At 42.1% G+C, this 17,500-nt stretch overlaps 1 protein-coding gene across 4 annotated transcripts in view; it reads right to left on the bottom strand.

The window, feature by feature from the left end:
- Positions 1-13,267: 13,267 nt before the first annotated feature.
- LOC135100533 (SH2 domain-containing protein 5-like) overlaps positions 13,268-17,500 on the bottom strand; it is a 188,058-nt gene continuing 183,825 nt past the window's right edge. For all 4 annotated transcript variants that reach the window (XM_064003505.1, XM_064003504.1, XM_064003507.1 and 1 more), the window contains exon 6: positions 13,268-13,396. In XM_064003505.1, the coding sequence (XP_063859575.1) occupies positions 13,283-13,396 (114 nt within the window). In that variant the 3' untranslated portion in view covers positions 13,268-13,282. The remainder of the gene's footprint in view (positions 13,397-17,500) is intronic.

The following is a 17,500-nucleotide window of genomic DNA, read 5'->3' as shown; positions in this document are numbered from 1 at the left end:
CTCTCTGATAGGAAAACTCTCAAAGTAACTAAAATTTAAACTAGAAGTAAGAATGCAGAGTGTGGATAAAGTTAAGCTTGTCTTTTAAGATATTCAATGAAAAAATAATATAGTTTTTCTGAGATACCTGAGAAAAGAATGTTTCATAATTATCATAAGACAAATACTTGTACCTGTGTAGGCCCTAGCAATCTGTTCACCAAATCATGATGAGAAGCGTTTGCATCAATGAATGGACAGCGATCAATGCGTAATTTATTCATCTATATTCAAGAAAAAGCCATGATTCTAATTCCAGGTTACGGAAGATAATCCACGCTCCTTTACAAAACTAAAAAAAGAAAAAAAGAAAAACTCTGAGGTTACTGGCTGAAGAAAAATGAGGATTAAAGAAACTGAAAAAGAATGACGGAAATATTGAAGACAGGAGAGAGAGAGAGAGAGAGAGAGAGAGAGAGAGAGAGAGAGAGAGAGAGAGAGAGAGAGAGAGAGAGAGAGAGAGAGAGAGAGAGAGAGAGAGAGAGAGAGAGAGAGAGAGAGAGAGAGAGAGAGAGAGAGAGAGAGAGTGTTAAGGAGATGCTGTGTAAATTGCTGGGTACACAGAAGGTGTGAAGGAACTGAGCTTTACTAGCCGACATAGCTGTGCCTCCCCCACCTGTATACACACACACACACACACACACACACACACACACACACACACACACACACACACACACACACGTTACCTAACCAAAATGTATAAATCACTACATTAACCAGAAAAATAAAGTCAGCTGGGGAACAAACTGAAACTCAGACTCTTAGCAAAGAACCAATGAAGGATTTGAAAATTATTAATGAATTCTTAGAGGGATCAAGGCTGGAACCGTACATGGAAGGAAATCTATAAAGACAGAACCAAGAACTATGAAGGTTGGGGAACAGAGCCAAGACAAACATGGTAACTGGAATATACAAGGCGAACAAATATTGAACACAGTGCTAATATGGAAGTGGGATAGAACAGGAACAGTATAAAGCAAAAACAGAAAACCGATTGTAGATGAGAAATAACTTTACGTACATAATAACTCTTTGATCGTGGGAAGATAACAGGACGAGAAAATATCCTCCCACATCACTCATAAAGGAAGCAAAATAAAAACTTCTGTTCGCAGGGAAAAACAAAGAAGGGATAACAAACTTACCGTGAAATAAACACCATGAAATGTAATAGAGAAAGAGAGAGAATAGCAGAAGATTGGGAGTGGATCCGGCGGGCGATAAAGTAAGAAACGAAGTCTACCAGCGAAGCAAGACAACCAAATAGACTATGCTTTATAATACTGGCTGTTTGGTAGGTAGTACGTTGAGTTGGCAGTGGTTTACTATAATAAGTGCAGACAGATCGCTGGGGATCAAGTATGAAATCAAAACCCCGACTGACTATGAAGGGAGTTGAGAGAGGGAGCTCTGTGGGTACAAGATATGCCCGAGGAGATGAAATGGAGGAGCAGGAAATGAGGAGAAAGTGGGACGAGAAAATGTGAAGATACTGGTGAAAATATTGAAACGCCAAAGGTACGAACAGGGAATGGGTGAAGGAGCTTAATATAAAACATGAGTCAAGATACACACACACACACACACACACACACACACACACACACTAACTAGCTATACCAACAGGCAGGTGGCCGACCACGACATGCATGAATGAATTGCTGGTGTTTTTCCGTCCATATAAGCCTACTGAAGAGGAAACACGGAAGGGGTACGATAGATTAATAGTTCTGATAAACGAGAGGGAAGACAGATGACAAGGTGGAACGAAGAAAAAAACAAAACAAAACAAAACTGTCGGAGAAGGAAAAAAAGAAAAGGAAAATCGAAGAAAGATAGAAATAGAGGGAAGAATAGCCAAGAAAGTCAGGTAAAGAAAAATCAAAAGAAGCAGGAAACAGGAAGCAATACGATACTACTCTGATAGAAAGAACAATGCAATAACGCCTTAATTTTCAAGATTTCTCGCAACTGCAGTGCCAGGTTACTGTAAGTTAGGTAGCTGTGCAGCAGAGATGTTGTATGTTCTGTTATAATCACAGGAAGAGGAAGGGTTGGTAGATTGTCTTTTGATTCTCTCTCTCTCTCTCTCTCTCTCTCTCTCTCTCTCTCTCTCTCTCTCTCTCTCTCTTAGGGAAGTACATAGACAAATCTTATGAGACTAATGAAGAATCGCAGTTTATTGATGAATTTCACAGCAATAATGGAAAAACAGCCACAAATAAGGTTTGTCTTAATGAACGTAACATATCGACGAGCTCTAAATGGATTGGTGATTCAAGTCGTCCTGGTGTGTGTGTGTGTGTGTGTGTGTGTGTGTGTGTGTGTGTGTGTGTGTGTGTGTGTGTGTGTGTGTGTGTGTGTGTGTGTGTGTGTGGAGTGGCGTGTGGGCGTCAGCTGTTGCACGCCAAACTTGTCAAGCTTCGATTACAGAGCCGCCTTTTTTTGTGTGTGTTTGACTTTCTCCCTGAGCAGCAACGGAGCAAAAAATAACCCAGGGAAGGAAGGAAGGACGGTGAGAGGGAAGAAGGCAGGGAGACTACGAGGGAGACATGTAGGAAAGGGGTAAGGATGGTAGGTGAGGAGAGGGAGGAGGAGGAAGAGGTCACGGGGCCACGGTTTTCTGGTTCCGTTGGAAATAACCGAGTTTATAATCACGCTGGAAAGTGGCGTGGGATCTGCCATTTGTCTTACCGAGATAAATGTCGATTGCGCGGTTCACCTCAAGAATTCCCAGCTTTGTGTCTGTTGCCGTTGGAGGAAAATAAACATGCACTTTATGGTTCACTAGAGAATCACCGGCTTTTTTATATTTCCTATCTGCACTGCATGATTTACTTCAGGTTTAATGCAGCTTTTCCTTAATTCCAATCCTTTCGTCAGTATAAGGAAGCAAGAATATAAATTTTGGGTTATCTTCTCTCTATTAAGGACAGCAGTTACCAACAAGCTGGCCGTATTTATCCAGACCCAGGTAGATGCTGACTAGAATAATCTATTGTGATTGTATTTTCTAGCAATTTCTTTATAAATACTGTAAGCCACATTTTCCGCATATGCTGTGTACAGTCCATGTCCGTGCGGGAAACAGTTACGTTACGTATGTTGAGCGAAGGTGGAACGTGATGGTCTATTACTAAACACTTTTGTTTGAGTTGCGGTGTGTTATGTAGTTTGTTTTGTGAGTATTTTTGAAGTGTGTTATTTAGTTTTTGTGTGAGTTGAAGGGTATTGTGTAGTTCCTTGTTAGTCTGAATACTGGAACGAAAAATTAACAACTGGAAGGTGAAAAAAAAAAAAAAAAGCAGCTGAACGAATCTCAGAGGTGACCCGATGCAGATGAAATTCAAGGGTGGGAGTGTCAAGGGCTGACAATTGAGGTGACCTGTGGAGGGTGGAGTGACCTGTTAACCAAACAAAGACCTGCCGGAGGGAGTCTTGCGTCCGGGGCTGCAAGCAAAGACCACGTCACTGCCACCTGCTGACGCTCTCTCGCACCCTCCCACGCACGCTCCCCCAGCTCCCTTCCTTCCTTTACCGTTCCATCCACCCACATATCTATTCATGATCCAGTCTTTACACCTCCCTCAGACTAACCAACAACCACAGCTGCTTCTCTCCCTTTTGTTACAATCAATCATGAGTTACTGGTCAGCTGTTTACAGTACTGTACTGGCCTCCGGATGTTACAATGGCGTCTCTTTCAATTACTTCCTGTGTGGTGTTTCTCGTCGTCTTCACTGCCGTCGCGTGATGTTGCCACTGTGGTGATTCTTTGCTGATACTGTAATCGTTCTTCTTTATGCAGTTCCTTTTAAGGCTGCCGGTATCTCACTGGGAGCGGCCCGGAGCTATCACTGACGCATACACTGTCACACACTTGCACCATGCGACTGCAGCTCCCGCAACACTACCAACCAGTTCTGGTGTTGGATTTCCGCCAGACGCTTGTACCGCCGCGGCGGGGAGTGCAGGAAGTGAGACTCCTTTGTGTCTCGAGGTTTTGTTTTAACATTTTTTTGGCACGCCTGTTGAGTCTGAATACTCAATTTTCTTAAACACGCGGCTGTTTTCTAGAATATATTTACAAATTGATGAACATTTCTGTATTAAGAGAGTTGTTACATTCATTATCGTGAGTCGGATCTCAGCCCAGGAGAAAACGTTGAAAGTAAAAATGAAATTCACATAAATTTGTATCTAGTGCATACAGAACGAGTTTTCATATTCACATCCTATCCGTATTCGGAAGGTTAATAAAATATTTTGTAACCACCTGAAAAATCTGGCAGAATTACGTTACACTGGTGTGGTACGAAGTTATTCTTATTTCTAGACAGTAAGCACTATCGTTGTTTTAATGCGAGGCAGTCATAAATAGTGTGTCATAAGTCAGTGTCAAGTCACTTGGCATGCTTGGTGAGGCACACCTGCTCTGCATGTACTCCATGATTAGCTTAGACAATGTGGCTCTACTAATTCAATTAATACAAAAGAAATTTACAGATGGTTATAGTAATTTTCTTCGGTCTATCGCCGAGAGTAATGCTGGTAATTGATTAATCACCTGCTGTTCTCTTCCGGGAAGCAACTTAATTGTGATTACCAGAGTTCTAACATTAGCGATTACATCATTTCCAGTGATTGCACAACACTTACTGCTCCTCTTCACAGCTTGAGACCTGCTTACGTGTTTGACGGCACACACACACACACAAACACACACGAAACCGAACACAAACATACAGAATATAAATTAAATATGAGAGAGAGAGAGAGAGAGAGAGAGAGAGAGAGAGAGAGAGAGAGAGAGAGAGAGAGAGAGAGAGAGAGAGAGAGAGAGAGAGAGAGAGAGAGAGAGAGAGAGAGAGAGAGAGAGAGAGTCGATGTGGGGGCATCTCATAATAATCACTAGAAGCATGGAAGTTTTAAAAATTCTTCCGTTATCAAAATAAAGAAATTCTGGCAAAGTTTCCTTGAAGGTGTTTTTGCGGCGGGAGGTGGCGGGGATCTCGTGGCCACCAGGCGTCCCACGAGACCTGCTGGCTTTTCATCTCGGTCGTAAAAAGTAAAACTCGTCCCTCACCTATGCAGAACACTGGGGGATTATTACACTGTTCCAGCTCAGACATGAATAATTCAGCTACGCAAGGGACGGGTCTGCCTGGACTTCAAAACCTTCCACCATCCTCTCTCCATCACGAACCACTGCCGACCCTTTCTTTTACCTCGGCGTCAGTCGGATTTCTACGCTGGATACAATTTACAGGATCTTTATTTAGTTTGGCATGATGGTGGTGGTAGTAGTAGTAGTAGTAGTCAGGGTATGATCAAATCCTTACTTATTCATTCACAAATTGCTACATACTTATTTACTGTGTTCTGATTGACAACTGGTGATTTTATTTATTAGATGATTTTGATTTAGTTTGGCGTTATTATCGTAGTTGTAGCCAGAAAAAAATAACTCTTCTTTATTCGCTCACAACTACAAATTTATATGATATGTCCTGAGTGATAGTAGATGATTTTATTTTGGACACTATTATTACATTTTTAGTAATCTTGGTATGATGATCTTCGTGATTGGAGGATTAAACAAGTCATCTCTAATAATCTATACACAGGTGCATATTCATTACTTGACTGACAAACAGTGGTTATATTCTGGACATCATGAGAGGACTTTATTAAGCTTAGCATGATGATCTTTGTAGTCAGGAAATTAAACAAATCATATCCAGTTATTCATTCACAGCTACACATTTATTATTTTGTTCTGGATACCATCAGAGGATTCTTTCGTAGTTTGGCATGATGATCTTCGTAGTCAGGGAATTGATAAATCTTTTTACCGCTATGCTTGTCCTTTCTTAATATTCAGAGTAGCGTAAAAAGTATTCTTTACATTAGAATACAAGAAAGAGAAAGGCTAATTGTCTTTTCTTTTGCGTTACAAAACTAATTAAGAGAATTGTGTAAGAGTATAAAAAAATGTAAGTTATTATGGGAAAAATTTCTAGCACTGAAAACTTAAAAAGAAAAATCATTCATTGTTATTGATGCACATTCCATTTACTCTGCTATGACTGACAGTAGGTGACTTTAGGAAGGTTAGAAGTTGTCTATAATCTTGAATGAGTTAATGCAATGGAGATATATGGACGTATGAAATATTTTACCATGCACATTATTCATAAAGGCTTTAGGTTAACATCAGGACTACTTTCAAAGGCAAGAGAGAAAACTACACCGTTAAGCTCTCATGGATCTTTTGCCATTTGATGGTGCAGAACCCTTGCAAAACTATAACTAGAATAATAATAAAAAAAAAAACCCATCATTAGAAACCCCAACAACTTTCGCATCAGAAACCTAGCTAAACTATCAATAAAATCTTGAAAACACCATGAAAACTCCGACAACTTTCACAACAGTAACCTTGCTATGCTATCACCAACATCATGAAAACATCCTTGAAAACCCCAACAATTTCAAAACACAAACCTTATCACAAATCACTACCACCACCACGAAAACACCCTTGAAAACCGCAGCAACTTTCACAACAACCTGTTAAAAGTGGCCGAGATAAGACGCAGAAGTGTTGGAGAATATGATCCCATGCCTCTAGAAGGAAACTGAACCGCTCACCTCCATTCATCATAAGGGCATCGGTAAATCCTACACAGGTAACCACTTCACGGTCTATAAGTCCCTGGTCGCATAATATTTTCATGGGCCGCTGAAGATGTACCGGGGGGTTTAGTTCGCTGACAGTATAATATTCTGGGTGCTTCTGAGGCTCCTGTCTTTGTACGAACATGCGGTGAAACTAACAAGGGAGGAGGGAAAGGAGAGGGAGTAAGAAACAGGAGGAGGGCGGGCAAGAGAGAGAAAGAGGGAGAGAGGGAGAGGCTGAGTGGATGGGTGGGGTTACAGCAGGTAAGGTAGAAGGGAGGGGAGGAAATAAGAGAGTTTGAGTAACTAGGTGGTTGGGAGAGACTAGGGGGATAGAGAAGGGGTTGGGCGCGTCTCCTGCTCAGAAGAGTATACTGCTAAACACAACAGGGACAAAAAAAAAAAAAAAAAAGTACACCATCTCTACCGTCGACGCTCTGCCAGCCCTGCCTCTCTCACAACTCGGCCAAGTCTAATCTGTGTTATCTGATGTCGTTAATAGCTGTTATCGGCCATGATTGACCCCATAATAACAGTCATCAAAAGCCATTAGCCATAAAAGGCTTGCAGACCTTGTTATTTTGTCCCGTTAACTATGTTAAGAGTTTTTTCCTCTACATTTTGTTGGTGTGTTGTTGTGGACTGGAGGGGGGTCAATGAAGAGGAGGAGGAGGAGGAAGAGGAGGTAGTGTGGAGAGAGAGAGAGAGAGAGAGAGAGAGAGAGAGAGAGAGAGAGAGAGAGAGAGAGAGAGAGAGAGAGAGAGAGAGAGAGAGAGAGAGAGAGAGAGAGAGAGAGAGAGAGAGAGAGAGAGTACTGATATTGATGCATCTATCGGCTTCTTGCAATACATCAATAATGCGTTCATACATACATATTAAACTCAGCAGACCCGTTAGCAGGAGCTCTAATGAAGACTTGCTTTCCTTCTGCTGAAATATGGCACTACTTGATAGACACTGGACTTCTGGCACAGTATATTTTCTAGGTAGATTATTGACTGACTATTCCGCGTTGGATGATGTTATTGTTATGCTAAAATTGAGCCTCACAGCATATACCAAACTGATATTAAAACAGTGCAAAAAATTAACATATATTTAACATAATTTTGAATGAGAGAGAGAGAGAGAGAGAGAGAGAGAGAGAGAGAGAGAGAGAGAGAGAGAGAGAGAGAGAGAGAGCAGAAAGGAGAAGAGGGTATCATTCAACATGTGATCATATTTAAGATTCCTGCACTCTGGGATCTCCTTACCAGTGACCCCAGACCGCCGCTGAACTGACTCCCGCCGTCTGCTCCCTGGCGCCGCCCTTCGAGTCTCGCTTGAATGACGGGGCAGCCAGGATCACTGATAAGCGGGAACAGTTCTCATGTGAGGATACGAGAAGGCCATACTAGAGGCGATTTCTTTTTTGACTTCTGCTAGTGGGAAAAGACGGCATAGAATAATTTCTCTATATATTTGAATTGGTTATTTATTTATTTCAGCAATAGCTCGCTCACTTCTTTCTTTCTTTCTTTCTTTTTCTTTCTTTTCTTCTTTATTTCTTCTATATTCTTTTCTTTTCTTTCTTTCTTCCTTTCTAGAGTTCAACCTTCTTATTCTTAAACGCCTCGAGGTTTTAAATCTCGTAACTTTTAACAGGTTTTAGTGGGAGTTATTGGGGTTTTCAGGCATGGTTTCATGGTTCTCTTGATAAGTTTAACATGAAATTATACACGCCAGACCACTTCATCATGTTTAAGGAGAAACCACGCCACTCAAAGGATTAAAGGACAAAGAACAAATGAGACTCTGTACAATTTTATGGTTTCCCGTGGGCAGGAAGGAAGGATCAACCGGGTCACATAAGAAATCACTATAGGTGAATGAGTAATATTAACAACGCATGAATTTTCAATCAGGTTTATCTTGGAGGAGAATATGATGAAATTTACCAAACAGAAAATAATACTCAAAATCGTATTTCTAGTCTTCGAGAGAGAGAGAGAGAGAGAGAGAGAGAGAGAGAGAGAGAGAGAGAGAGAGAGAGAGAGAGAGAGAGAGAGAGAGAGAGAGATGAACCAACCAACAAAGAACAAAATACATTGCTATCTGAAGAAGAGTATGAAACAATATCGCTTGGACACGTGCCAGCCCAGTGACCGTTCACTTATGCCTCAGAGCAGCGCGTCCACGAGGCAACACCAAGGCCACTCCTGCCCAGTGACCTCTGCACGTAACTCAATGGCCTTTCCTGACGATCTATGTACATTTCTAATTTTCTGAGCTTTTCATTCCTAACTTTCCAGATTATGTGAACTTCATTGAATTATTTATCGGTTTCGTCTACGTTGAGAGTTTACTATCTTTTCTGGTTATTTTGTCCTCTTTTTCTTTCTTTCGTTAGCTCTTATCTCCTTCCTTTTATTTTTTCCATTTCATGTCTGCCAATTCCTTTTCTTCTCCTTCCGTGTTTACTGTCATGAATTTAGCTTTGTCTTTCCTCAAAACTCTCAATATAGCAGTAGGAAATGGTATACATAGACAGACAAAGATATGCAGACAGGCAGACAGGCACACACACACACACACACACACACACACACACACACACACACACACACACACACACACACACACACACATACAACTGCAACCTTGTAATTTGATCTCAATTTCGCTTCCAGCCTTAATCCTCTCACGTCTTCAATCAAGATACAAGTGCATCATTGTGCCACATTTTCGCGGTAAATTTAGCAATCTATGCAATCTTATGAGTCGTGTGTATAAAATAACATGCAAGTTAAGTCGTACGTTACTCCAGAATATTTCATCTGGCCAAACGTGTGCAATTATGACTTGAAAACACTTGGGAAACTACTGAAAAATATAAAGGTTTTCGAATGATTTCCCAGTCATCGTATTCTGGTCTCTTTCATGCTGCGGGCGTGTAGTTTCAGGCATCTATCGTGATCAGAGATGAGAGGAGGGAACGCAGTTTATTTAGTTTACTATCCTATCTTATGGGTACGCTAAGAAAAGGATGCCTGGAGACGGAACAGTTGCTTCTGTGCTACACCGGCAGGCTACCCACCTCACCCACACACAGAAATGCCGGTAAGTCCAGTGGCAAAACTCACCTGCAATAACCTTTATTTATTTGTTTGTATCCTTTTCTTAAATTCGGGAACAAAAAAATGTCTCCCACATGTCGCCTCTATAGGTGGCCAAAAAGAATTTAGAAATGCCGATGATATGCAGTAGTATTTGATGTCCAGAGTGGCCTTGTCGCCTCGAGGACTCCAGTAGGCCAAGGAAATAGAAGTTATTTTTGGCAATGACATTTAAGAGTTCACGCTTTCATTCACCTGTATTTTTATTGAGCCTAAAAACACTGCTCGCTCATCAGTGAAAGCGTTTGCGACCTGAGCAAGGCACGAACTTCGGTCTGCCGTGCCAAGTGACTGTACGTGTGTGTGTGTGTGTGTGTATGCGTGTGTGTGTGTGTGTGTGTGTGTGTGTGTGTGTGTGTGTGTGTGTGTGTGTGTGTGTGTGTGTGTGTGTGTGTGTGTGTGTGTGTGCTATGTGAACATACTGCATTATATATACCAAAATTAATATCCACGTCACAGGCAGAAAAAAAGTGGAACGTAATGAAATATTTGCAGATAATAAATATATACTTTAGAAGAACGACATCAACAACAACAACAACAACGAGTACTTACAACGACAACAACAACAACAACGACAACAAAAACAACAACAACAAAAACAACAACAACAACAACAACAACAACTACTACTACTACTACTACTACTACTACTACTACTACTACTACTACTACTACTACTACTACTACAACTACTACTACAACAAGCATGAAAAAGCGGAAATGGGCAATTCTGGCCCGTATAACGAGTCGACGTCAGATCACTAACATTTACGGAATGGAACAACAACACATGTGATCAAGCGTGCACAATGAAGATTCACCGCTTATGACCACAATGAACCAAACACGGTGTCGCTAAAATAGGCAAGTCAATGTGTTGGTTATATACTCGTACACTAATGGAAACAAACCTAGAACTGCAAAATAAAAGAAAGAACATAAGTTAATCTAATGTAGCTACATGAACGATGAGAGAGAGAGAGAGAGAGAGAGAGAGAGAGAGAGAGAGAGAGAGAGAGAGAGAGAGAGAGAGAGAGAGAGAGAGAGAGAGAGAGATTGCGATAATAGAAGACTGACACACTCCTTCGACCCGCGTGTGGCTGCGGGCGTATCATAAATTTGAAGAGGCGAGTAGGAGGAGGAGGAGGAGGAGGAGGAGGAGGAGGAGGAGGAGGAGGAAGACGGGTACAAAAAGTGGAGGAGGAAGAGGCAGACGAGAGGGAACGAAGAGGAGGGCAAGAGGTGAATCATCACTTGGAACTATTTTCTACTATTTGAGAGAGAGAGAGAGAGAGAGAGAGAGAGAGAGAGAGAGAGAGAGAGAGAGAGAGAGAGAGAGAGAGAGAGAGAGAGAGAGAGAAAGGTGATATGAAGAGTGAGGGAAAGAAGGAAGCCACAGATCACCTCTTCTTCCTTACTTTTATTCACTTGCCTCGTAGTCTCTCTCTCTCTCTCTCTCTCTCTCTCTCTCTCTCTCTCTCTCTCTCTCTCTGCAAAGTTGTGAACAAACTCAGAAATCAAGGAAGCAAGAAAGTAAAACGTGTATTGCCGTGTTGAAGCACATGCTGTAATTTTTGTGATTCATTGCTCGTTTTCTTTCCAGTTTTCTTTCCCGTATTTCTTTCCTCGCCTCGCGCGTCACACTGCACCGCAAAGAGAGAGTGAAACGTGCCGCGGCGTGAACAGACGTTGTGAGGCGATGGTTTCTGCGGCATGAATTATAAGTTTTCAGACGTGTTTCCTGTGGTGTTCCAGACACGAAGATGGCAGGGTTACGTTCCGGTGGATCGAAATTTAGGTGTAGACATAAAAAATAGCTGTGTAGATTAAGTTGTATTTTTTTTTTTTACTCAAACATTTCTCCTTTACTTTCTGTTTCCTATGATTTATGTTCATTCATATAATTAGTAAACTAGGATTCTGTATGTATGGATGTATGCTTTTTTTTATGATTTTTTGGCGTTTTCTTAGTTCTGTTAGGCAGCATCTCTCTCTCTCTCTCTCTCTCTCTCTCTCTCTCTCTCTCTCTCTCTCTCTCTCTCTCTCTCTCTCTCTCTCTCTCTCTCTCTTCGATCATCGTCAACAGAGCAGCCACCGTGAACAATGCCAGGCGGACAATACACACTCCAGCTTAAGTCACGTGAAGCTTCTTTCTAACAACATCTTTGTTTATGGCTGGGAGGAGAAGATCCTGTGACGTCAAGCTGATTGAGTCCCGCCCTGAAGGTTGTCCAAGATGCCACGAGGGGAAAAAGACAAGTGGCGTAGAGGGGAGCACCGTAGACGAGACACTGATCTCAAGTTTCAAGGGCAGAGGGGAGGAGAAGCAATCAATGATTTACTGTTATGGAAGACTAGAAAGGTGATCCACAAGAGAGAGAGAGAGAGAGAGAGAGAGAGAGAGAGAGAGAGAGAGAGAGAGAGAGAGAGAGAGAGAGAGAGAGAGAGAGAGAGAGAGAGAGAGAGAGAGAGAGAGAGAGAGAGAGAATTCGTTGTATTCTGATAATTTAATTTACGATTACGTAAGCTACACTAATAATTCCGAAAGAAAACCAATGATTTTTGCCTACATAAAAAAAAAAAAAATGAAACATACGCAAGAAAATGTCACAGAAGCTAAAAATAAATCAGTTCTTACCTACATGGTGTGTTGGTAAAGCTAGGAATTCATGAGCATAATAACAACAATACGAACGATATTTTAAAAACGTGACAATCTTAAAATGGAAAAAATATTCATTAATCATGCTTTCCTCTCCGTTTGGTGAAAGAAAAGAAAGTTCCACACATGACAGCTGTTTTTACCTGCTCAGTGTTTTTATCATTCGTTAATACATAAGTCAAACAAACCCCTGTATATCTGAGAGCAAGCGATGGTCTTACAGTGGAGTCAAGAAAAAAATTCCCCGGCAGGACGTGACCCTCATTGCTCGTGGCGTCTCATTAAAACCAGGCTTCGGCAAAACATTTCTGTAAGACTAAGAAGTAGGTCGGGTATGTTTTTTTTTTACTCTAACTGTACGTAATGGTGTCTAGATACGATATTCTCCCTCCGGCTCTCTCTCTCTCTCTCTCTCTCTCTCTCTCTCTCTCTCTCTCTCTCTCTCTCTCTCTCTCTCTCTCTCTCTCTCTCTCTCTCTCTCTCTCTCTCTCTCTCTCTCTCTCTCTCTCTCTCTCTCTCTCTCTCTCTTATCTTACTTCAGTCAAAATCTACAATAATGACATAGCAATAAACTGATATTCAATCCCTGCCTCCCAAATAGACCCGAAGGAAAGGGCGAACTGTAATGGTGACGGCTTTCCTCTACGGATTCTTTAGTATGTATCACATGGAAGAATTGCAGAGAAGTAATTACAAGTAGATGTTGTTGATGTTGGTGTTGTTGTTGCTGCTGCTGCTACTGCTGCTGCTTGCTGCTGCTGTTGTTGTTGTTGTTGTTGGTGGTGGTGGTGGTTGTGATGGTTTTTCTCGTGTTGTTTTTCATTATGGATGCTGTTGTCGTTTCGTTTATCTGACAACGAAAAATAATGATTTTGAGCGTGTTCGTTATTGCTTCCAGCATGGAATGTTAGCAATGGCAATAATCAGAAGCTTAAACATTATTGCTTCGTTTGTATTTTTGTGTCTTCTTTACTTGATTTCCTTGTATTTTCCATGAATTCACAGTTAGATATATACATATTTTTTTTTTCTAACTTTGTACAACAATCAACTGCTGCTTTCGTCTGCAAACTCAAAACTGCCTCTGTTGAGAAGAGGAAATAATCACCTGCTCGTGTACAGACTGTCAAACTGTCTTAAAGGAAAAAGCAGGAAAGAAGTGGTGAAATTCTACACTGTGTGTGTGTGTGTGTGTGTGTGTGTGTGTGTGTGTGTGTGTGTGTGTGTGTGTGTGTGTGTGTGTGTGTGTGTGTGTGTGTCTTTGTGTGTGTGTGTGTGTGTCTTTGTGTCTGTGTGTGTGTGTCTTTGTGTCTCTGTGTGTGTGTGTGTCTTTGTATTTGTGTGTGTATGTGTCTTTGTGTGTGTGTGTGTGTGTGTGTGTGTGTGTGTGTGTGTGTGTGTGTGTGTGTGTGTGTGTGTGTGTGTGTGTGTGTGTGTGTGTGTGTGTGTGTGTGTATTGCGTGCGTGCACGCGCGAACTCAGGCGCCACCATGCATGTAGATTACATGCTTATCTGCGTCTCTGTTGCTGAACAGTGAGAGAGGAGGAAGGGTTGGCAAGGCCGCATGCGTACGTATGTTCATATACAAGCTGCCCTTTCCGTTCCCCCTATACACACAGCACAAGATATCCTGCATCTCCTCCTCCCTTGGCAGCAGCAACAGTTGTGTACCGTTCAGAGAGGTCGTCGAGAACATGCTGACCTGACGCAGACGGAGCGGCCACACTTGCAAGGCGTCAGGCATCCAGGCAAGCAGGCAGGTAGGTAGGTAGGCATGCGGAGGGAGTGGGTAGGGACGGAATGCAGGAAGAGTAGATGGAAGGAGGCGGGGGACTGAGGGGCGAAAGATGGAGGGTGAGGCGCAGACGCTGGTACTCGCAAGACAAGGTTGGCCAGGTAAGTAAGGAATGCAGTAATATTGGAATTTCTAACTTGCCCGCTAATTTACACACACACACACATACACACACACACACACACACACACACACACACACACACACACACACACACACAGAGACAGGTCATGATCTTCTATCCCCCAAGTCCTGATCCCCGTAACCTGTTTCCTTCACACCACGCGGTTTTTGCAACGTTTATCACTTCTTTTTTTTTTTTTGTGAGTGCGTGCGTGTGTAAGTGGGTGGTGTGGAGAGTGGGTGTAGGTCTCTGAATGCGCTCGTGTTAAAAAAAAAAAAACACTGTCCAAACATCCATGACACTTTATAAAGATCATGGAATAAGGCATATATATTTGAACAGAATCTGATCAACGTCAGGTAAAGAAACGCTGCATCTGAGGTTCCTATCTAATCTCTCTTTATCGCTACTTATTTATATTAAGGCCTATACCAATCCTCCACATTGGAATTAAGGACCAGATAACAATGCATTTAAATTTGTTGGAATCTTCTACCACCACATGCTCTAATACCTAAATCTAAAATATCTAGGTTGACATCGATACAGGAAGCAGAACTGACTAACAATGAGTCACAAACGCAGCATTCGTTTATCTCCACTCCGGGTGTTCCTCGATACATTATTCTTACATGATAAATTTAGACTGACATTGGTACAGGAAGTTAAACGCAGAATCCTTTTATTTCTACCCGTGGCATTTCTGGATATATAATTCTAAAAGGACAAATTTTGAAGATGACCAGCTTCCATTCAGTCAGTACAGCCTAATAGATTGCTCCGTAAATATTCACCGTATGTTATTCTCTCAAGACTGGTAGCGAAATGATGAGTAAGAATGATCACAGTCTCACTCATCCAATCTTACACTTCACCACGCCCCGTCTCGCCTCAGCTCGGCATGCCTAGTGCCGTGAACCAGGAGCCCCACACCGTTCAGTGAACCCCGCGCCCCACGACCCTCTGGCCTCGCATTGTAGAACAGTAATTTGGTCACATCTACCTTCCCCGTCTGGATCAGGGCGCCTCTGTTCTCAGCTCACCTCTGCTCTGCTCGACTCTCTCTCTTCTGCTGCCTTTCTTACCTCGGTTGCAATATATCTAATTATTTCAAGAATTTTCTTGTGTGTGTGTGTGTGTGTGTGTGTGTGTGTGTGTGTGTGTGTGTGTGTGTGTGTGTGTGTGTGTGTGTGTGTGTGTGTGTGTGTGTGTGTGTGTGTGTGTGTGTTGTGTGTTTATGTATACGTATCTATATATGTATGTATATAAGAACATAAAAAAAAATAAGGAAAGCTGCAATAACCTACAGGCCTACAAGTGGTAATTCCTACATGAAACATACCAACATATTTCCACTTATAACATGCATATATGTATGTATGTATGTATGTATGTATGTACTTAATAATCTTTCTATATGCTTGCTTATATTCTAATTTGTTCGTCTGTCTATTTCTGCTTGTCTGTCTGTTTGCCTGTCTGTCAGCCTGCCTGTCTCTCTATCTCTAATTAATCATTCACTATTATTTGAAATTTTTCCTGTGTAGTTTTCTATCCACTTCTCGTTTCATTTTTTTCTCAGCCTCCTATCAATTTGTTTTAATCACTAAGTGCATGAGAGCAACAAAATAAACCAGGAAAACAGAACCTTAAACTTAGACACTGAAATAGAGCAAGAAATTATAAGAAATGCAAGTTAGTTATTTCCTGATGCACCTTAATGCTCCCCTCAGGATGATTGCTAGAGGAAAAACTGGTGAAAATACAAGACTGAAAAAAAAAAAAAAAAAATCGAACAAAGCAGTGGAAAATATGAATGTTCTAATATTGTGCACCGGGTCGTGGGAAGGGATGTATATGTGTCTCTCTCTCTCTCTCTCTCTCTCTCTCTCTCTCTCTCTCTCTCTCTCTCTCTCTCTCTCTCTCTCTCTCTCTCTCTCTCTCTCTCTCGTGGTGCAGTCAGTTAACTTCACCGTAAAATGAAAAAAAATTCAAGATTAATAAACGAAAATTCTTGTCTGTCGCAAATACCTCTTTGTGTGCTAGACTGGTGAGGGAGACGGGAGGAAAGCCTGGAGTCGTAAAGTAAGAAAAAAAAAAGTAAGAAAAGAATAATGACTAGCACGTACATATTTACATTAAAACAATTTGCGGTTCATGGCGCTTGATTTGATTTATTTCATATGTATTAGGAATGCATGTGGGAAGAAACATCGGGCAGAGGAGAATGAAGAGTAGGAGGATGATAGAGAGGAACTGGTGCAAGTCTGTCCTTACTTTTAATGCACGTACGAAAACCCCGAAGGAATTTCCGCTGCGTCAGGCTTAGTAATATTTGGTCCCATCCTGGTGCGTCCGAAGAGGCCGCGAGGAATGTTTTGCCATCGTGTTAATGCCTGCAACATTCCACATAGCAAGACACTACACATCAATCAGCATGCTTGCTCTATCATCAGGCCCTCCAGTCCTCCCTTCCCTCGCCGCCTCAGTACCTATCACCCTTCTGACCCTCTATTTTCTTCCTTTCCTCCCACTCCTTCTTTCCTTCCTTCCTCTTATCGGACTCCTACATTTTCTCCTTGGGTTTCATCATTGAGAGAAAAATATAAGGATTTCCAACACTGGGTAGATTTAAGGAGTGACAACCTTCCTCAATCTTGTCAGTCTGGTGGTTACCTAGGCGCCCAGCTCGGCCTCGGCGGGGCGGAGGGAAGGGGAGGAGGAGGGAAAGGAAGGATGGAAGGAGAAGAACCCACAGCGTCTTGGTACCCAGGAGGCAGGAGGTCACTACTACCCAGTTTCTCGGGGCGTGGCTGGTCATCTCCACAGGCAAGACTCTCCGGCTCTCCAGTGATTTGAATGGCAGTAATTGCACTCGACAGACAAATGGTGACCTTGCAGGCTTTCAAATTATTGACAGTCAAACACGCACATGGACACACCCGCAGGCATATTTAAGGCGCCATACAGCAAGAAAGTTAATGTGGTCAAGGCCGCCGCTGTCTCATGCAGAATACGTGGGTGTGCTACTGAG

This window comes from Scylla paramamosain, chromosome 5 (assembly GCF_035594125.1).
Source record: "Scylla paramamosain isolate STU-SP2022 chromosome 5, ASM3559412v1, whole genome shotgun sequence".
NCBI classification, from domain to species: Eukaryota; Metazoa; Arthropoda; class Malacostraca; order Decapoda; family Portunidae; genus Scylla; species Scylla paramamosain.
This window is presented reverse-complemented; position numbering and strand designations above follow the sequence as displayed.